The sequence below is a fragment of the Eriocheir sinensis genome, chromosome 34 (genome assembly GCF_024679095.1).
Source record: "Eriocheir sinensis breed Jianghai 21 chromosome 34, ASM2467909v1, whole genome shotgun sequence".
NCBI lineage: Eukaryota > Metazoa > Arthropoda > Malacostraca > Decapoda > Varunidae > Eriocheir > Eriocheir sinensis.
This window is the reverse complement of record NC_066542.1, coordinates 6556108-6578100: the sequence shown is the minus strand read 5'-3', so window position 1 is coordinate 6578100 and position 21993 is coordinate 6556108. Positions and strand designations below refer to the sequence as shown.

The 21993-nt window shown below is 41.7% G+C and overlaps 2 protein-coding genes across 9 annotated transcripts in view; one reads left to right on the top strand and one right to left on the bottom strand.

The window, feature by feature from the left end:
• Positions 1-551: 551 nt before the first annotated feature.
• On the bottom strand, positions 552-19739 carry LOC127006978 (condensin-2 complex subunit D3-like). The gene is made up of 15 exons (XM_050877418.1): positions 18432-19739; positions 17672-18265; positions 17255-17431; positions 16384-16550; positions 15710-15863; positions 14429-14627; positions 13833-13953; positions 13282-13477; positions 12358-12509; positions 11537-11693; positions 10790-10921; positions 9438-9609; positions 9028-9224; positions 3719-3856; positions 552-2728 (listed from the first exon to the last, which is right to left on the bottom strand). Exons 1-15 carry the CDS (start codon positions 19707-19709, stop codon positions 1631-1633), a joined length of 4932 nt encoding a protein of 1643 aa, XP_050733375.1. The 5' UTR covers positions 19710-19739; the 3' UTR covers positions 552-1630.
• Positions 19740-21566: 1827 nt separating this feature from the next.
• LOC127006977 (inositol 1,4,5-trisphosphate receptor type 1-like) overlaps positions 21567-21993 on the top strand; it is an 86656-nt gene continuing 86229 nt past the window's right edge. For all 8 annotated transcript variants that reach the window (XM_050877415.1, XM_050877414.1, XM_050877416.1 and 5 more), the window contains exon 1: positions 21567-21680. The gene's annotated coding sequence lies outside the window, so the exon portion shown is untranslated. The remainder of the gene's footprint in view (positions 21681-21993) is intronic.

Here is a 21993-nt window from a genome sequence, read left to right as displayed (position 1 = left end):
GTGGGTGTCGAAGGTATAGAGACGACATTGCCAGCAGCATGAGAACCAATGAGGAGCTGGTTTTCTCGCCCTACCTGCTGCTCCGCCAATCACAGGCCGCACTGTCCACCAAGCGGAGTGTCCGAGTTAAAGCCCGGGAAGTATACATTGTCCTCAGGACTCCTCACATTATTATTATAAAAATTCATAAAAAATCAGCATTTGGGTTTAAAATCAAATGGTTCATACTGTAGTTTAGGCGAACAACATAATTTTAAAAAATCCACATACATTATGGATATTCCAATTATCATAACCAATTTCTAAATTGGGGTATAAAAATTTAGCAATAAAAGAGGAAAGTGCAGCAGTACACATAGTTAAACTTTGAATGAGATTTACTCAAAATTAGGTTTTGGTGATGTCGCCCCTTTAACTCCAGACGCCTCATATTTCTACTGTACCACAGTGAGATCTGACCCCACTTGGAATATGCTGCAGTTCTGGTCTCCCCACCATGAGAAGGACATCGCTAAATTAGGTGTTCAACATAGGTGTAGAAATGAAAAGTCTTGGTGTCATTTCATTTAATATATTACTTACCAGCCAAGCATAACTGGCGCCACAATAAAAAAGTTGCCTGCGCCATGATGGGCTTGGGCCGACCACCAGGCCCCTGGAGAAAGCCTACCGGCGCTAAAGGCTGAGATGGGGGGGGTGAAAAAAAAAAGACCACCTATGCTGGACCAAAGGGTCAGTGTGGTCTATGTATATCAATGTAAATTTCTCTCTGGTATGTATGTATGTGTATGTAATTAACCATGACTTGATCACAAGTTAGACTCTTCATCATCAGGAAGTATCCTCCCAATGGACCGTATTGGCCATACAGGCAGTGCCACACGTGGCCACTCAGTGAACTGTCGAAGCAGTACTTTCCATAGAATTCAAGTTATGCACTAGAGTGCATCTGAGGCTGCCTCCAGGATACAAGGCCTTGGTGCCGCCACTGCTCCAAGCCAACGACTGCACACTTTATTTCTACCCGATTTCCTGATACTACTATTTGACATGGAGAAGAACTGAAATCGGGTAGGAGTGAAGTGTGTGCAACCATCGGCTTGGAGTGACGGTGGCACCATGGCCATGTATCTCGGAGACAGCCTCAGACTCACTCAAGTCTATAACTTGAACTCTAAGGAAAGTACAGCTTTGAGTTGAGTGGCCACATGTGGCACTGCCTGTATAACCAATACGGTCCATTAGAATAAGCTGATTATAGTCGATCTCTGGGAGCTGCTGGGACCTTCACACACCACACACCCCATCCCTCTTGATTAAGGGGCTACAGTAACCGCTACTTGTCAGCGTAAAAATCAGAGCCTGAGCAGGACTCAAGCCTCAACCTGCCAGGTCAGAGCCTTTATCCACTGAGGTATCGGAGTGTGTGTGTCAACATAAAATACCAGTTAAAATGTCTCTGACTAAGGCAACAGTTACTTCATTTTTAGGAGTGTGTGTGTCAACATAAAATTCCAGTTAAAATATCTCTCTAATTAAGGCAACATGTTACTTCACTTTTATACAAAAATATACAACTTTGTCTTTTGGTACAGTATAGTTTTCAAGAAAAATTGACTTTGTTTTACTTTCATGTTTTTTTTCTGTGTTTCTTTTGCTTCGGTTTCTCAGTATAAGCAGCCTGGTTTTTATCTGGATCAGGACTCAGGGAAGCCATGTGCCTGGTCCTCTTCCCCTCCACTCTTTTGGCAGCACTCTTTGTTGAGACAGTTGAGATATCACTCTCACCCGCTGATTCTCCATCACTTTGGGAGCTCTCTGCCTCATAAGACTCAAACAGTCCCCCTGATACCTTTGGTCTCTTTTCTTTGGCCTTTTCCTTGGATGCTTTGTTTGAATCCTTTTGTAACTCCTTTGATGTTCTGCGGAGGCGGCTAAACTCACATTCCTTTCTAAAGGCTGCGGGGCTTGTTGGGTGAAGCTGCAGTTCCTCAGTGGTTCCTCTTGAGGAGCTTTCTGTACTGTCCAAGTTGATAGCACTCAACTCCTGAGTTTCATTAACAAAAGTCAAGTTACTGATGAGTGTTTTCTCCGTTGACGGTGTGCTGATGGCTCTAAGTAATTCAAGACGCATTTTATTCCTACCTGATGCTTTTTTGTTCTTATCTTTCTCTGCCTCCAAGTCTTCCACCTCCTCTTCTCTTCTTTTAATTTCTTCTTCCTCTTCCTCTTCTTCTTGTGGGTAGCCTCCAATAGCCCGTGCATCCACATGAGACGTCTCTTCCCTCTCTGAAGTGCCACCATCACCAGGATTTCCTCTAAAATCAGCAATACTGATTCTTCGCAACTTGACGACTGCCTGCATAACCTTCGGAGGTTCTCTTTTGTTTTCCAAGGAACTGGGAGCAGCGATGGATTTCCTTCTAGAAGTAGCGTCCTTACTGAACATTTGTGCCCTTGTGTGGAGGTCCTTCATGGTGACCGGTGTTGCCGTATCAGCAGCTGGAAGTCGCTCAGCATCCTGTTCCCCAGATTCACGTTGCCCCATTTCTCTTGCAGCTGGGTTTGCATCATGAATAATGTCTTTATCATTTTCATTATTTCTGTGGGCTCTTTGGTCATTCTCTTTACCACGATCCTTCTCCTCCCACTGTTCCTTGTCAAATCGTCTCAAGTCAAACTCTATCTCCTTTGCTAGTTGTTTGTCTCCAGCCAGTATCTCCTTAACCTGGAAAAAAATAAGCAGGTTGAATACTAATCACACTCCCTGATGTCAAACGATGTTGTTAAGGTAGAAATGTACTCAACATATGCCAAGTTTTCAAATAATGGTCTAAAATCCACATAGTCATGATATGAATCTTGAACCTAGCCTGTACTTGCATGTAAAAAAAATATCATTACAGAGTTCACTAGGTCACACAAAACAGTCCCTTCAATAGAGTTACTTACCATATCCAATTTGTGAATCTCTTAACACCCTTCTAAATTTCATACTCACTAACCACATGCCTACAAAAATTCATTCTCTTAGCGTCTATGTTGCTTGTGAGCCAATTTTTCCTCAATTTGATACATTTAATTATTTTAAGTCGTAACTATATCGAATGAAGCGGTTAAAATCCCAAGAACACTTCTCCCCAGGACTCAGATGGTCATGGTTGATCCACATGCTCTCCTTAACCCGGTAGCAGCAACGGGCCAAATCTGTGGCTTTACCGTGTACCAGCGACGGGACAAATTTCTGCCATGACATAAACCCCCAAAACAGACGATGCATAAACTGATCACAAATGCGTTGATATATATTATGAAATGGTTTGTGTGAGTAATGATTTTTTCTTGTTTTTCTCTCTTAGAAAGGGCCTTTAAGAAACACGATCCCCACAGCTACCGAGTTAAAGACGAGGGTGTTCCTTACCTCCTCATCCAATACCTTCCAAACATTAATTCTTCTACATATATGAAAAACTACACTCCTAGACATTATCACCAGCCAAATCAATAATAATGAAAATGATAAGAAAAAATGTATAAGATGGAATATGAGATTCAACTAGAGTAACACTTGACCCCACAGCTACTGGGTTAACCTGTAGAGTGCAAGTGACAGCTCAGACTCTGCTAAGTTGCAACAAGTTTCCCTAAAGTTCTTATCACATGTATTCCCTACTTGCTTTCTTATGTTCATCAATGACCTTTCCCCCCAGAATCTCACCTCATTTTTATAGTCCTTCATGAGATCCTTCAGGTAGAGAAGTAAGTGTTTCATGAGTGGTGACCGTTGCTCCTCTAGTTTGTGCTTCACCGCAATCAGGATGGGCACAATGTTCTCGATCACATTTTGTTTCACCACCTGAAGGAAGATGAGAAAAAATTATGTAAGTCATCCAGTGATCAGGAAGGCATGCGCAATAACAACAACAACAACAACAATAATAATAATAATAATAATAATAATAATATACCCATAATGTTAATCCAGTTCTAAATATTTTAAAGCTTAATTATACCTATTTATACCAATCCTAAAAAAAATACATCATTAGTGTAAATGAAGCCACAGCCTCCCCTCAATATTCATAACGTGTGATTTTCTGTAATACAACTGGAGTCACAAATATGAAAGCTATGACCTGAACCAGAAGGGAGAGAGAGAGAGAGAGAGAGAGACTTTATTGGCAATTTTTTTATTAAATATTGTGCTATTATTTCGCCTTCACAACATGTCATCGATCATAAACAATTTGGGTTCATCCACATTCATAAAGTATTTTGAAAGCACTTGTGGGTGAATCACAGTTACAACTACTAAACTGTTCAATATCTGGGTGCATACTTGACCAATGGAATAGATTATAATGAACACATCATCAAAATTAGCAAAATTTTTTATCTGCACATGAGAAACCTAAACTTACTAAAGCAGTTTATAAAAGGACATTGTCTCCTGATGATGGCTCACTCAATGGTTTTCTTATGAATAGATTATTGTAATGCTTTACTAGTGGGTCTTCCAAATTATACTTAAAAGTCCAATCTGTACTAAATAGGGCAGCAAGACCCAATTTTGGCATTCCTCCAAGTACCCTACTACTTCATATTCATTGAGCTGAACTAGCTGCAAATAATAGCTAAAATAAAACTCAAGTACAAGTTCTCAAATGTGGCAAGCCTAGGCATCTTGCTGAACTCATAGATGTCCACAGGCACGCCCAGGTGTAACTCCGTCAAGATGATGATCCTCTGCGTTTTGATGAGTCAGGTGCCATCAATCATCTTACATTACCAATCGTTTAGTAAATAACTGATATAAAAAGAGCCAAGGGGAGGCCATTCCCCAGACTGTGTGATGAAATTAAGAAGCTTAGGGAAAGTTTACACAGAGACTGTAAACTAGAGGGAGAGAACAAAAACAAATGAAAATGCCTGAAAAGGACTGGATGGGCTGTAATTAATCCTATGGTTCAATTACCTCTATGATCCCTCGGGGGGTTGAGAGGTAAGATCTGTCATTCAAGGTCTCAAAATATATATGTACATAAATATGACTTTTTAATGAAAAATATTTCGGTGTATGTTATCTACCCCAGTTTTTGTTAAATATATACTCTGTTCTGCCACTTGGTCATTTCTCTCATTGTACCTTTTTCATAAGGGATTAGAAAGTGCTGTGATTTTGTATGGTACTATAAAGGTGTTCTAGAGATTAGCAATGAAACTTAGAATCACCTTCATCAAGACCAAGACTCATACAATTGTGTAGCACTTAGTAAGTAATGGTAAATAATTAAATGAACTGTTCTTTCCAACACTACTGGCTGGGTGGGGAAGGTAAAGGATGGCAAAGTCCCCCCTGGAGGAATGTATTAGGTTAGGTTGGTCTAGTTTTGTATATTAATGGCTGGTACACAAACATCAATGAAAAAGATAATGTGGTCTCAATGTATTTTTCATTAGTTTACCCAACTGGTGGGGTACAAGATAGTCCCTCCTCCATAGAAAGTTATTAGGTTAAGTTTGGATGTCTGGTTTAGTTTTGTATTGCCATGCCCGGTGTTGGCAGCTCAAGTTGCGTAGATGGTGTGGGGTGTGAGTGGTGGCAGAGAGAAAATGAGCTGTTTTGTTTATATTATAGTGAAGGGGGATTTACATTTGTCTCAACTATAATATGAAGGCGCAAATGGCAGATAGTTAGACAATAGATAGAATAGATATAGAAATGGCATTGGAGCACAACTAATTATAAACTCTTTTCTTGTACCATCAAAAGCCCATTTTCCATGGTCTTCAGAGTAGCTAATAATACACAAATAGTAATGTAAAATATTACCTAAAATTATAACTCATTTATCTCTCACACAAACACATGTACACGGCACTTTCTAACTCTTATTATTATTATTATTTTTTTGTTTGTTTGTTATTATAATTTTTTTCATTTAATTTCGTTCAGTAATATTTTTATGTAAACTTTTTGTGGATTCAGAACTCATATTCCATAGTATATAATATCCCATTGCTATGATTTGAAACACAGCAGAGGAGAGCTGTGTACTGCATGACACAGCAAATTTTAAAGATCTTGCAATTTTCCTTTTTAATGATATTTTTCTCTATTCATGAGACCCTAATGATGGCGAGATTCATAGTGGGCTGTACACAGTTGTAACTACCTGAGACAAATCTGTTAATACTGCTGATGGCCAAATCTATGCGCGATTCACACAAAAGCTTGGACTTTTACAATATATTTTCTTTAGTTTGTTCACAATGGAGGGCTACAATACTATCAACATGATTATTATGTTCAAGTAATGACATGAGCCAAATAAAGGACATTCATATGATTATTAAGTTAAGAAGATTCCACAAATTTAGAGGGATAACTATTTGTATATTTTCATCTTCGAGGGAAGTGAAGTATCAGTATATATGACCCTTAAGATTGCCATGCAAAAAGAATTCTACTGACAGTATATGTAAATATGAAAGGCTTTGCATGACACATTAAAGGAAATAAAAAACTGACAGAACTATAACATCTATTTTTACGACACTGCAACTCAAAGACAGGCAAGCAGAGGTAAAGAGACATACTCTCGTCATTACCTGGGGGATTCCTGGAGTCTGGGAAGAGTACATTACAGGATTATAAAGTGTTCCTACATTTCCTTTATAGTTATTAAATGAATGATTTCAGATATGAGTAAGTGAACTTGTCAGCTGCATCAGTCAAACTGTATGCCAGCTATTTGGATGGCTCTTAATGGCTAAAGCTGAAACATCTCTCCCAAGGACTATACTCTTCCCCTTACCCATGAAAACTGAATTTTTAGACTATTTTTGTATATTAAGTAACTCTGAAACCTTTTTGTCATGCATTTAAGCATCACCCCAAACATATATATCTTTAGCTGTGCTGTAGGTCATGAGTGGAAAGCTGCAAAAAAACACCAATGTTTAATCTTTCTAATTAACTTTATAAAAATAAAGTTGGGTGCATCCGCTATAGCTGCGTGTGGCCGCAGTGCTCATTTATGTTGCATTGGCTCTTTAAGCCCGTTGGGGGAAAGAACCCATTTTTCCTGGGACACCGGGCCAGTGTAACTTTGGGGTTAGCACAGTTTACCTTCCCCAGATTTCCCCAGGTACTCATTTGTTGACCAGCCCGAAAAGAAGGATGTACAGCTGGGCACACCGACTGCCCAGGCTGGGATTCAAACCCAGGTCCACAGATTTGTAGCTAGTCATGCTAACCACTGCACCACAGAGGATTAATTCTGTTGTCTGATATTTACTAATGCAAGCGTTGACTAGTATATTCTTTTTCCTTGAAATGTGACTAGTTAATTTTGGCAACTCCTTTTTTCGAAGCAGCATCTTGTGGACATTTCTTATGTGATAAGCCCGGTGGTCTGTCTCCTCGTAAATAATAAATAATAATAAAAAAAAAAAGGAACGGAAACAGCTGGGTTTTTTTTGTTTTGTTTTTTAATATTTTAATGCCAAAGTAGGGACCAAATGTGTTTGTGAAAAAGGAGAATGTTAAAGAATATAGAAAAAATAAAAAATTGTATCTACTTTATGAGGTTGAAGAAGTTATGGAAACAAATGACACATCACCAAAAATTGCAATGGAAGCAACACTCGGCGTAGGAGGAAAGGTACCAATGAACAGTGGAAGCAAACTAGTAAAGGAAAGCCGAGATTTAAAAAAGTCCAAGGATATGAATGTAAGAACTTGATGGGATAAGACTCGCCAGAGCTAACAAAAGTTGTCAGTACTACATAAATAAAGGCTGACAAAAATGAGTGTGATATAATTTTCCTGTTAATTTCATAGTGATCGTGCCAGGCTGCTGTACGTGGATTATGTTTATATACTGTGTAAATGTATAAGCACCAACATTTAGCCGAGTACGTAAATTATTTCAGTTCTCTGCGTTATAGTGACAAAATATGCAAAGTCAAAACATCAACATATCATAAAGAAGGAAACTAAAGCCTACTTTCTATTCACCTCTCTGCCACATCACTGGTCCAGCTGGTACTGTGAATAACTCATACATTAGCTGCAAACACACCATTGGTTTCAATCATCTCTTCTTAACTGTCGTCATTTGTGCATCCATCCTTTGAGCCTACGCCTGTCATCCAATTCACCCTCAATATCAACAAGCACCTTTTGACCATTGACAGTGTTCTCCTGGATCCATAGTCTGTTAAGTCTCATGGAAATACTACTAGGTCAAAAAAGTTCACTATTTGCTATCTTTAACCCTTAAACGTCGGTGGAACAATATAGACAGTGCAAAATTCAGTCACTTTTGTATGGCAGAAATATAACACTTCCAGATTGTGGTAGAACCTATATATAGACGATAATTAGAGCATCCATTATGCGGCGTAACTTTATTTATGCTACGGTCCTGAGGTCGGCAGTGACTATACGTATATGGACAATTCATTTTGGGGGAGCTACTCTTCAAATACTGCTGCCGTCTAAGAGTTAAGGGCAGAGATGGTAGAGACAAAACATTCCTGAACCGATCATTTGAAGGTGTTCCGGTAAACCTTGAAAAATGGACAGGCAAGGCATCAAGAAGCATCACTCTTCACTTCAAAGACTCAGGGCCGCTTTCACAGTCACTTTGTTTGTTTTGATCGTCACCAATGGCGGCGATCGGCACTTTAGTATTTCCACGTGAAACCGTCCGATGGGGTAGTGGCGGCTGCAGACGAAGCGAGAGCTGTTGAGGGTGTGTGGCACGGTGAGAGGCTAGGCTAATTCCGCAGACGCCACAACCCCATCGGCCAGTTTCACGTGGAAATACTATAGTGCCGATCGCCGCCATTGGTAACGATCAAAACATACCTTGTTGGGCATACTTACTGACTGCTTTTATATAACGTCATCAGTGTTTATGGCCTCTTGCTTTCCTCTAGTCCACAAAAAAATAATAACATAAATAAATAAATAAATAAAAGGCAATAATAAACTGGTTAAAATCACATTCCACTGACCTGCGAGATAATGGTCTTCTTAATCACCATTCCTGCCATGGCCGCCTGCTCTGCCTGATCTGTGGGTTGGTCGGTGTCCTCGGGTCTACTCTTGAGGGAGGCCAACTTGATCTCATCACTACGTAAAATAGTAAGCGTGTCTTCCAACATGGGCATGCTGTTCTTGTTCAGTTTGATGCGGCCATCAACCACAGCACCTGAGATTAGAGATGAGGCACATAGTAACTCTTCAGATACCATTATTTTACATGAAGTCCAGAGTGTATATATAAATTATCAGTCGGCGAGGAAAGGAGCTGCCATCGATTGTGAAAAGATGTCATGAAAACTTGGCTTTAATTATCATACCTATAAGTAAAATTATCAAAACCTAATAACATTAGAAAAGGAGTACCAGGCTAGCCACCTACCCAGAACATCCTGACAGAGACGCTGGGTGGTCATGAAGCGCTGGTCATCAGGCATGTGGTCCAGCATGAAGTGGTAGATGGCATGGCGCTCCTGACTGTGCTCACGGCCAGCCAGGGAGAACACCTCTTTCTCTAAACTACTCTGACTGAAGCGGTTGTAACTCTCATGCTCCTGTGGAAGAAGATTAATTCATGAAAGCTGGGTAAAAAGAGAGAGAGAGAGAGATAAAAGAATAAAAAAGTACAAAGGAACACAAAGGAAGAACAAACAACAGCAGACCTGCTGGTCCTTACAAGGCTGTTTGTGACAAACTACACTAACTATCTAATCAAAGGTGGAAGATGAAGGACAGCAAAGGCGAAGGCTCCTCCCCACCCCCCATCCCTCTGGCCAAGGCTGGCAGGAAAGGAAAAAGAACCATGCAGCATGGAAAAACTGCATGGAAATTATGTAGGAAAGAGGAAAGAACTACCATTACTGCTACCACTAACCGGGCGATAAAAGCAGACAAGGACACCAGTATTCGAAAGAACTTAACGTTATTACGACAATGAGTAATATCTTAGTTGCTGGTTGGATTCAAAATACTTGTCTAATCTATTCTTGAAGGCTGTAACTGTTGTACTATCAATGACATCACAGGGTAGAGAGTTCCAAACATTAACAACTCGATTGAAGAAGAAGTGTTTAGCTTCGTGTGACGAGAATCTTTTACCACTTATCTTCAAATTGTGATTTCTTCTTGTTCTATTTGATCGATCAATTGTAAAGTAATCTTTCGCATTAATATCACTGAATCCTTTAAACATTTTAAACACTTCTATTAGATCGCCTCGCATTCTTCGTTTTGATAGGCTGAATAAATTTACTTCTTTAAGCCTTTGTTCATATGATAAATTTCTCAACCTAGGAATCATCTTTGTTACTCTTCGTTGAACCCGTTCCAACTTTTCTATGTCTTTTCTGTAATAGGGAGACCAAAACTGTACACAGTACTCTAGACGGGGTCGAACCAGAAGGAGATGAAGGAGAGGGGACAAGAGGGGACGAAGGAGAGGGGGCAAGAGGGACGAAGGAGAGGGGACAAAAGGGGACGAGAGGGAAGGGAGAGAAAGGAATGAAGGGAGGGTAAGTCAGGCACCCCATAAACCCTTCCATCCCCCCTCGCTTGGCTGGTATAGGGAGAGAGGATGTGTAAGGATATCTCGTTTCTAAGTTAAGAAGCACTACCAGGATAAAGAAGTACATTTCCCTGCTTTCAAAGTCGTGGGCATCAAAGTTCAAATATAAAATGAGTGGAATTAACTCTTCAACATGCATAACAATGAATGCTTCAAAACACACTACTCACCTCATAGCAGTTGTAATGGAAGATACATTCGATGAAATGCTGACAGAGAATCTTGGGGAAGCGCTTCAGCAGGCGTTCTGTTATATAGAAGACAACCATTTCCCGCATTTCCTCGTCCTTTTCAGTCAGACACTATGGAAAGAGAAACACGTCACTCACTCACAAGGAAAATGTCTTGCTATCACTTACGAAGTTTTGTCATATCAATCCAGAATATTATAATTAAAATATCCCACAAAACTTCACAGAAAACATTACACAGTAGCCATGCAACACTCCAAATAATCAGTTTTAAAATAGCATAAAAGGAGGATTTCTAAGCACCTCTAATATATTCTCTGATGTACACATAATATATTAATGAATTAAAACTTGCTCTAAACCTGGCATTTAACAGATGATGATGATGATCTATTGACATTTTTATGCTATAAGGAAACAAATAAAACAGTGTTAAACAGAGGGTTCATGCATGGTTAAACTTTTTTATGTATACTGCATATTCCACATCATACTACAGTCATCCCTCAAATAGTACGGTTTCCAATAGTTTGGTTTCGGTTTTATACAGATTATCACAGAAGATCTTTTAGGATGTTTAAATTTCCTGCTCGTCAGGAAATTTAAAAATCCTATAAAATCTTAGAAAATCCACATAAAACCAAAACTGAACTACTGGAAACCATACTATTTGAGGGACGACTGTATTACAAACTTGCCTCATCAAGAATCTCAATTGCCACCTACCTGTAAAATCCTGTAGAAAAAGGAGCCCTTGAGCTTGAGGTAGTCCTCCTGCAGTAAGCTAATGAGTAGGGTCAGGGCAGTGCGGTGAACCTGAGGGTCTGAGTCACGCAGGCAGGCGGTTACCTGGGGCATGAGGGGATCTACCAGGGTTGCATACCTGCATAGGAAACCATATTTGATTAGGACATTTTACTTTCAAGTCATGTGCCAGAAATGTATTTGGAAGCCTCACAGATCCTGACTGTATCTGGTAAAAGTAGTTTGAATCTTTTGAAATTTCAGTTTTTAAAAGAGAATGTTTCTTTGGCTTTTTACCTATATGTTTTTTATAACATCACATCCTGGTAACCTATACTCTGTGATGCTAGTGTGCTTTCATCTGTGATAAAAAAAATGAGAGTAAATGCAAACTTTAACCCGTAGCAGCGACGGGCCAAATTTGTGGCCTTACCGTGTAGCAGCGACGGGCCAAATTTGTGCCATGATATAACCCCCCCCAAAAAGATGATGCATAATCTGATCACAAATGCTTTGATATATATTAGCCTATGAAATGGTTTGTGTGAGGGATGATTTTTTCTCATTTTTCTCGCTTAGAGGGACCATTAAGAAATGTGATCCCCGCTGCTACCGGGTTAATAAATGAATAGGGGGGAATAATGTTCAGTTGTTCACTGATGCGTAAGTCCACTGAAGTGAATAGTTACGGGACACTTACAGATGAGCAAAGAATGTGGAGGTTCACGAAACATACATAAACTATATAAAAATAAGGGATTTAGGGGTGCATGTACTTAAGTTATATAAAATCTTTGACCCACCTGACACACATATCCGCCAGAGTAAAGAGGATGTTGTTTTTGATTGAAGGGTGTGTGGCTGGCGTGAGCATGCAGGCCAGTGCCGGGATAATGCGCTTGGCCTGGTCCTCATGTTGCAGACACATCTTGCCCAGGGTCACGACGGACAGTGCCTACAAATAGAGATGGATAAAATGAGTAACTAGATTTCTTTTTAACCCGGTAGCAGCAGGGATCATGTTTCTTAATGGTCCCTCTAAGCGAGAAAAATGGGAAAAAATCACCCCTCACACAAACCATTTCATAATATATATCAAAGCATTTGTGATCAGATTATGTATCATCTATTTTGGGGGGTTTATATCATGGCACAAATTTGGCCCGTCGCTGCTACATGGTAAAGCCACAAACTTGGCCCGTCGCTGCTACCAGGTTAATTGTATCGTTTACCAAACCCGATACTTGCAACAAATTTATATGATAATCTGGTGAGAATTCCATCACTGTCCAGATACAAATGCTAAGGACTGTGATAGTTGAGAAAGAACTGGAATATGACATGCCAAATCTGAAGTATCAAATGAGAAAAATAAATAAATGAAGTGGGATTATTGTCCTTAATGTAGTGTACTGATTACATCATAAGCTATAATAGATTTGCATTAAACTGACACCCTAATGCCTATGGAGATAATATAAGAGCTCAGAACTTTAAGAAGAAGTACGTGCTTGTGTAAATGAAAGTAAAACTGGTACTTCTCTCTCTCTCTCTTTTACAGGAAAGGAAGCAGCTTATGGGCAACAAAAATTTAAAAGTGAAGAAAAAAAAGCCCACTAATCACTGCTCCTAAAAAAATATTAAAGTATAGAGCGACTAATGAACCAGAACTGAATACTCTAGGAATTCACTGACTAAGGAAAGCCTAGTTTGATTTCTGTTATTACCTGAAGCCGTACGGTGGGTGTGAATGTGATGGTGGTGGGCTGGGAGCGCTGCGTCTGGGTGGCGGGCATGGTGGAGGAGCAGTCTTCCCCCTCCTGGCCTTGCTGGTGGAAGATGAGACTTTGCAGCATCAGGAACATCCTCTTATTGACTTTCTGGGAACACAGCATAGAAGCTTCCCCCATTGTGAAGATGTGCCTGAAAAGGAGACAAGCAAGAGGTCACATGAGGAAAGTAGCAAGCAATTATCAGAGCTAACAATAATAATAAAAAAAAAAACTCATAATGGGGTTAAAAATATATGAACACAGATTGATTTCATTTACTGCAAAGCTTCTACCGTGCATTTCTTTTTCCTTGCATAACAGACTATAATCGCTGACCTACACTTAAATGAGTTGCCTTGTATAAGCCTACCAGCATCTTACAGAGCCCACATGTTCTCCCACTCTCACTTCAAACCCTAGTGACCCTGTGCTTCTTCATGTGTTCTGCAAGCTTGTCCTATAAATGCTAGTAATGCCAGTTATGCCACGATAAGTATTTAACTCACCGAAAGAGCTTCTCCTCCCCAGCTATATCGAGCTGGTCTGCTTTATGGAAGAGCACTTGCTTCAGGTATTCATCACATGCCTTCAGAAGTGGAGCCACCCATTTTTCAATAGCTTTCTGACCTGTGAGGAAATGTGTTCTGAGTCAGGTAGGCTTTAAATATTTGAGGATGAAAGATATATTAACCCCTTGACTGCAGAGTTCCCACAAGACATCAAGCTATAGGAATGGAACAAAAAGTGGCTGCTACAATTCAGCTTGGGAGGGGATATCCAGCATGCCAATACCACATGGGAAACACTCCATTATCCACCACAGAGGCAGAGAAAGACCTGGGAGTATATGTTACCGGGCTACCAGTGAAGGCCAAATCCGTGCCAATGCAGCGGACAGGTTAAAAACAATTGTTATAATATTGCAGTTCATCATTCTTCCCATTAGCTTCAGAGTTCAACAATTTACTGAATCTTGAAAGCTTCTTGATGAGGAATAAGATAATTGGGGATCACAATGAACAGAACAAATGCATCACAAAAATAAAATCAATATACCAGACAAACACAAATGCAACCCTTTCCCCACGCCCACCAAACTCACCGTCAACATCATCCCCGTGGAGGCTGTATGTAAGGAGGGTGACAGTGTCCATCATGGAGGAGATAAGCTCAACTCCGACAGAAAAGGACGAGATAGGCGAGAGGAGCTGGTGATGCAGGTCCTCGGCACGATCCACAGGCACATGCTTTATGCTGTTGCTGAGTACCTTGAGCACCTGTAGCAGTGTGTAGGAACCCACCTGAAGAGAGTATGAACGGCTTGTGATTATCTAATGGAAAAAAAGTACCTATATCTGAAAATCAAAGAAGTCTGAAATACCACCTGTTTTTCACTGTTAAATAAGAAAATAAGGTGGAAAGGGAGAAAGAGGAGAAGGAGGAGGAGAAGGACGAGGAGGCAGAGGAGGAGAAGGACGAAGGGGAAGACGAGAATGAAGAAGAAAAAGAACCCCTGCTCATTTCCCCAGTAACAATAGGTCCCTTGCTCCAGTACTGACTCCCATGTCCTACCCAGTACAAGATCAGCTGCAAACACTGCCACAATGATGACACACACACTCTCAGGAAACAGACTGGCCACGAGTTTTCAGTCATATCAGCTGTTACTGGATTAGCTGTGAAATATAGGGACTAAGAATGTCTCCATAATCCACTTGGTGATGTAAGAGGCTACAGAAGGGACACAGCTCTTATGCTACAGGAGTCAAAGTGTAAAAATTAGCTCTAAAACAACTAATATATCCCAACCAGTGACTAGCCAAAATGGACACACAGGATTTTATGACTCGTCTCTCTCTCTCTCTCTCTCTCTCTCTCTCTCTCTCTCTCTCTCTCTCTCTCTCTCTCTCTCTCTCTCTCTCTCTCTCTCTCTCTCTCTCTCTCTCTCTCTCTCTCTCTCTCTCTCTCTCTCTCTCTCTCTCTCTCTCTCTCTCTCTCTCTCTCTCTCTCTCTCTCTCTCTCTCTCTCTCTCTCTCTCTCTCTCTCTCTCTCTCTCTCTCTCTCTCTCTCTCTCTCTCTCTCTCTCTCTCTCTCTCTCTCTCTCTCTCTCTCTCTCTCTCTCTCTCTCTCTCTCTCTCTCTCTCTCTCTCTCTCTCTCTCTCTCTCTCCCAGATTATTGGGTGACTGTTGATGATACTGATGATTATTCCCAACCATATTCACTCACTCACTCTCAATTTCCTATTATAACTACAAAAAAATATTCTCACTTCAAAAAGATATTAGACTAGTGCAGAAACATACCGGCTTGTAAACAATTAAACACCACTGAAGCACAGAAAGCTATAACACTACGGATTAAGCAAGTTTTAAAAGACCGAACCTCTTCTGGGTTCTGGCAATGTTGCTCAAAGTAGTCCACGGCAAAAGTAACGTTCTTGATGGTGATGTACCCAGACAGCATTGCCAGCAGCGTCCAAGCTTCCTCGTTGTGCTCCTGACCAATGTGGCTCTTGACGATATTCACTACCTGAGGCCTAAACCAAGGACAGAAAGGGAACAGAATTAGAATAAAATAAAATTACCATATAATATAGAAGTGGCTGATGTCTTATAACTTTATGACTCCAAGCATATGAGATTCACATGTGTCAATAAATCAATATCTGGCATTAAGTGATGAACATTCAGTTTTGCATTTCAATATCAGCCACTAATTTTAGCTTGAGAAAACTGAAGCTTCATGAGTAGAGGGTGCTCTTAACCCCTTGACTGCAGATTTCCTACAAGAAGAAACCATCAAGCTACAGGGATGGAACAAAAAGTGGCTGCTACAATTCAATGAAGAAAAATGTAGTCATGCACGTTGGGAGGGGAAATCCAGCATACTAATACCACATGGGAAACACTCCACTATCCACCACAGAGGCAGAGAAAGACCTGGGAGTATATGTTACCAGGCTACCAGTAAAAGACAAATCTGTGCCAATCGCAGCGGCTGGGTTAAGTCTAAATCAGGAACTAATACACCTTGTAGGATAGGAGAAATTTCCTCACCGGCTACCATCCAATTTGGACCAGTGAAGCAAGGCCTTGTTGAAGAACTTGTGATAGCTGCATTTGGTAAGGGTGGAAAGTATGTGCCATGGCAAGCGATTATCTTTAATGTGTTCCTGTGGATGTCCAGCCTTCAGCAGCCTCTGGAACAACAGCTGGTCCAGACCCTGAAAAACATTTTATATTAATCCTGTAGCCTTCAATATATACAAATAGAGATGCAAATGGAGACTACATACTTTGCAAGAACATTATATATGACAATCACCTCATATGCACAGGTCTACACAGGAAGAAATACTACCCATAGAAGCACATAATAGAGGACATCAATGGTATATTCCTGAGATGTATACAGGTTTGGGTCATAGGGGAGTTAGTAGTTACAGTCCCCTTTGCACACTCATGGACTGCCCCACCTCCATGTTCTCTCACATTATCCTTCTAGTGCGAGAGGGAGAGAGGGAGGGGAACAGGGGAGGGAGATGAGAAGGAGAGGATGAGTGCATGGGTGAGTCACCTGTGAGTGCTGGGGAATGAACTCTGCCTACCTCTGTCTGTGTCAATTTCAAATACAGGTTGGGGTTATCTTTTCGTTACCCTAAAGTGTTAGAATTCCATCCATATAGCCTTTATAACATGTGTTTCTGGGGCGTATTTTAAGTTGAATCCGAGAAGTTTTGGGTCCCTACAGAGTTCGGGATGAATAACTCTTTAGGGACCCAAAACGTCTTGGATTTGACTTGTAATACAACCGTCTATGGATTGGGGCGTTGTATCTTGACGCTGCAACTCCAGGGTCATATGGCGCGCCCTCTATGGAACAAATTGTGTACATGTATGAATAAGCACAAAGACAGAAAGGTCTTACCAAAACAACTCGCTCCTGGACTTTAACCTCAGGATCAAGGATGAGTGGCAGCACAGCCTTTATCCAGGTAGTGGCGATGGCCTTGTCCTCAGGGTAGTGCTCCAGCAGGGACGTGAGGGACACCACCATCTGCTTCCTAATGAGTAGTGCAGGATCCCGGCAGTGCTCTCCCAAGACCTAGTGCACAAAATCTAGGTCAATCTTCCATACAACTATATCAACATGCATCTAAAATATGTCTTTGGAAACAAGTCATACAGTGAAATCAATTTGGTACTTTTATGGTTGAAAAAAAATGCCGAGAGAGAGAGAGAGAGAGAGAGAGTGTGTGTGTGTGTGTGTGTGTGTGAGAGAGCGAGAGGCCAACCCTAAGTGACCTGCCGGTGTCTAGTATTTCTACCTCCTTCGGGAACTCACCATTAGGTTTTGAGTGGACAGCATGTCACTGTGGAGTTTCATTAAATTCTCCAGCACTTGCAATGCTGACTTGCGTACCGTCACCTTGTCGTCAAGAGCGCGACGATGCAGCATCGCTACTACCATTCCTGCATTGGGGAAGTCTAGTCCTTCCTCTTCTTCATCTTGACGCGGTGACTCAAGATTGATATTATTATTGGGAATGTGAGCCGTGGTGAACATGCGAGGCTTGTTGGTGACAAAGATATGCCGCATCGCCACCATGATAGTGCGGTTGGTAGAGTGGGTGCACTCTGCAAGGAGGCTGAGTGCCTTGGACCGCACAGAAGCACCACTGTCTCGGCAGCGGGAAAAAATTATACTAAGCAAAAACTTGTGCGAAAGCAGCTTGCGGTCAGGTGGGATTTCTACGGGGTGGTCCACTGGCACTGCACAAAAACTGTTTTCCCCCTCGTGCTGCTGGTCATCTTCGGAATGCTCATCTTCCTGATCCTCTGTTACAGTATTGAGTCTTCTGGGAGATGCAGCGTCCATTGTGTTTTCACTGGACCCTTCTGCACTGCGTTCTGCCTCACCAAGCATCTTGGAGATTACCTGGAACATGAATCATCACGGTGACTGAACATCAATTGGATGTTCATTGTTGTATTATTGGGGTACATTGAGGTAAAATGGTATTTCTTGTTCATTATGGTAAAAAGACATTTTGGGTTCACTGGGGTAATGAGACGTGTCGGAAGCTACTGCAGCAAACTCTTACCTCTAGCATGAAGAGACGATGTCCTGCCTTCTCATTGTGGGAGAATTTAAAGAACCACTTGATGAGCCGCACATAGAGGTTGATGGGCAAGAAGCGCAGGATCTCCACCACAGACTGTGCTGTTTTCTGCCGAAACTCAGCCTTATCAGGCACCTGGAGGCAGAGATGCTGGATGAGGATGTAGACCCCATCATATGCATCTTCCTTCACTTGCATCAAGAGATACTTGACGAATATCTGCGAGTGGTCCCTGATGACTCCCAGGGCACGACCTGAGAGGTCTGAGAGGCCCCGAGGCACCATGAGGATGTTATGAAGGATGTGCTTCATGATGAGGAGGACAATCTTCTTCCTCTGGCCGTGGATTGCACTGCACAAGGACTGCAGTGACACGTAGGAATTGTAGGCAAGGCCGGTGATGGTCGCAGGGCCGTGACGCTCCACAAAGATTCCATGAGCATTGTAGGTCTCGGCGCGCGACACATCAATCAACACACTGATGGTCTCATCTAGGGACTCTGGAGAATGCTTGAGGGAAAATCTCTGAGTCAACCTTAAAAAGTCATGCAGAAGTACATTAAGAGAGCGGACCAGCTTGGTGGCCTCGCTGGGCGTCAGGATCGTCGCCTCACTTTCATCCTCCTCATCAACATCTGCACCTGCCTGGTCCTCCTGGTGCCTGCGGTGCTGGCTGCCACGCCCTGAGCTTGAACCACGGCCCTTCTTGGGACTGGCAGCACCGACTTGAAGCTTGGTGGCGAGACGCATGGTTTCCACACACTTGAGATACATGACCGGATGGAAGACTCTGAAGGCGTTACTACCGGGCACACAAAGTAATAAGAAGTAGAGACTGGCAGCATGGATCCCCAACTCCCTCTCCTTCTCCTTGGCATCATAGCGCTGGCCCTGGAAGCAGTAGTAGAACAGCAGGGTCATCAGCCTCTTCACGTCATCCGATAACTCCGTCCAGAACCTTGTGTACACGCTGTTCTCGTCATCGTCCTCGTCCGCCAGGTTGGAAGTTGACATCCTTTGACTGTCATCGTTAATTTGAGGGATAAAATCAACCCACTGGCGGAAGCTATTGTTCACCGCACTAAACAAGCCGCTCAGATTCGTGCTGTAGTGGCAGTCCTCGAAGTCTGAAGGCAGATCTCCCACGTCCGTGAAGTCGGCGTCAATTATACTCTTTATCCACTCGTTGTCTAATGTCCTGAGTGAGAATTTCGCTAGTAATTCGAGGACCTGCTGCATCTTTCCCGCCGAGTCCGCCATTGTTGTTGTTGTCACTAGCCGCGCGCTGGTGCCAAATCTATATTCTTAGATCATCATATTTACCAGTTTTTAACACTTAACACATCATTATTTAACAATTTTAATGATATATACAAACTAATTTCAGTATTTGGGGTCCAGAAGATAGTTTTAAGGTCAGAAATTGGTGAATATAAGAGACTGAGTAAGACGATTTGGCACACTTGCGGACCCCGGCCGTGTTTGAAATGTTTGAATGCGGACTTAAAACATTACATCGTTATATTTTGTTACTATTGTATTTCTTTACTGTTAAAAGTAATAAGACAACACTGGGTGAAGTAGGAATCTGCTGCCCATTCATAGGCATTATACTACAAAAGATATTGATATTCATGCACTTTTTTTTTTTAATTGCCGTAATTACATTTGCAATTGGATTTATAATGGTTTTGACAATGGGCTGTGTTTCCTCTCTTTCATAGCCTTTTTGTACATTTCAGAGTTCCTCAATATGATACTATAATTTCTTTTCACATGCAAATAACAATTATAACTAGTATACGGATGAATAATGAATTAATTAAGTACCTATACCGGTAGGCTATAACTTGCATTTCAAATTTCTTTAAAAAAAACGAAATTGATTCATGTAGGCAGTCATTGTAAATTTAGGTAAACCAATTTGAAGTTTGAATTAAATGGGCGTTCCCCGGCCCGGTTCACCCCCAACTCGGACCATTGCCTACTCGGACCATTGCCAACTCGGACCGGACCGTGTTACACTGGACCACTAGCTGACGGTGGGAGCTTATTCCATTCTCGCACTACAACGTTGATAAAGAAAAAAAATGGTGCAATCTGAAATTTACTTTGAAAGTCATATGACTCCTTCAAAAACAAGCTCGACCGTCACTTCCTTCAACTTAATATTAACTAGAGTTGAAATGCAGCGTTTTGGAGCCATCTGATTAATATAGAATCACTTTAGGTTTAGGACAGACCACCTAGTCTGGACCATGGGTCTATGTGGTCTGATTTTCTATGTAAATCTATGTAAATATACTGTCCAAACCCCTTATGCAAGAGTTAACCAGCAGCAGCTTCACTCTTTCATCCCTTAGATCCATCCGAAATTGACCTCGATCTCTTTACTTCTGTCTATTATGGGAGCGGTGAGTAGCGTTTTTTTTTTTTTTTTTTTTGCACCCTTTTTGTTGCCCTTGAGCTGTCTCCTTTGTTGTAAAGAAAAAAAAGTCCTAGATGCAGATTCATGGAGTAGTCGTTGGGGATAAGATTCACGAAAGCGTATAACCACCTCTGGCAATACTTACAACATATGGATTCCTTTTTGGTCCCGCTCGAGGATGTTTAGTGTTGAAGATGGTGATAGCTGAGTGTTGTCGAAGAATAGGGAATAGGTGTTTGGAAGATTGTGTCGAGTTGATAGGTGGAGAAATTGAGTTTTTGAGGCATATTGAAGGACGCAAGGTTCCTTCTGCCCCAATCGTAAATGATAGCAAGGTCTGAGGTTAAGCATTCTGCAGCCTCCAGTCTGGAGTCGTGTACTTCCTGTTGAGAGGGTCTTCTATTGAAAGAAGTTGAATAATGCAGAGTAGAGTCGTCGGCGTATGAGTGGACAGGACAGTTTGTTATGGACAGAAGATCATTGATGAATAACAGGAAGAGAGATTATCATACTCAGAGCATAGTATTCACCGGTTTCTGACGCCTAATAACTATTGCCAAGAGACATAAGGAGCTAACTCTTTTAACAATAACTATAAATGAGTTTCTTTAAGACAGTTTTGGGGTAGGAAGTCGGAAAATATAAGCGGCTGAGTACGACAATCTGGCAGCGTTGGTAGTCGTGTGTCTGGCAGGGCCGCGGTGCACCTGGCACTGGCAGCAGCAGCAGCAGCAGCAGCGCAGCTCGGCAGTGTGCTGGAGGTGGCCGATAAGGGCACCGTGACGCCCTCAGCCTTGTGAAGGGTTATTTTCCTTGTGTCCATCACCTTCGTGGCTGCCTGTCATGTGACGTACCGTTGTGCCTGAAGACTGGAGTGTTGCTCGGCTTGAGGACCAGAAAATAAATCCCTCGCTCTAGATGTGTGGATAGCAGAAAACATATGCGTTTCATCGAGGACCTGTGTGATGGTTCGCCCTGTCAAGCCACCGACTGTTAGATAATAGCACGTATAGCCCGCACGCCTTAATGCTCCATGTAATATTGGGCTCGTGCCGTGTTAAGGGTTGTGAGGTGGCTGAAGGAAGTGAAGCACCACTTCAACAATTGATAGCTTAA

Bases quoted from the DNA above. Each gene is read 5' to 3' on its own strand.
- LOC127006978 (XM_050877418.1), bottom strand. From the start codon at position 19,709: ATGGCGGACTCGGCGGGAAAGATGCAGCAGGTCCTCGAATTACTAGCG. The intron at 13,954-14,428 runs GTGAGTTTGGTG...ATTTCCTCACAG, and splicing joins CCACGGGGATGATGTTGACG to GTCAGAAAGCTATTGAAAAA. The intron at 13,478-13,832 runs GTGAGTTAAATA...TCTCCTTTTCAG, and splicing joins GGGGAGGAGAAGCTCTTTCG to GCACATCTTCACAATGGGGG.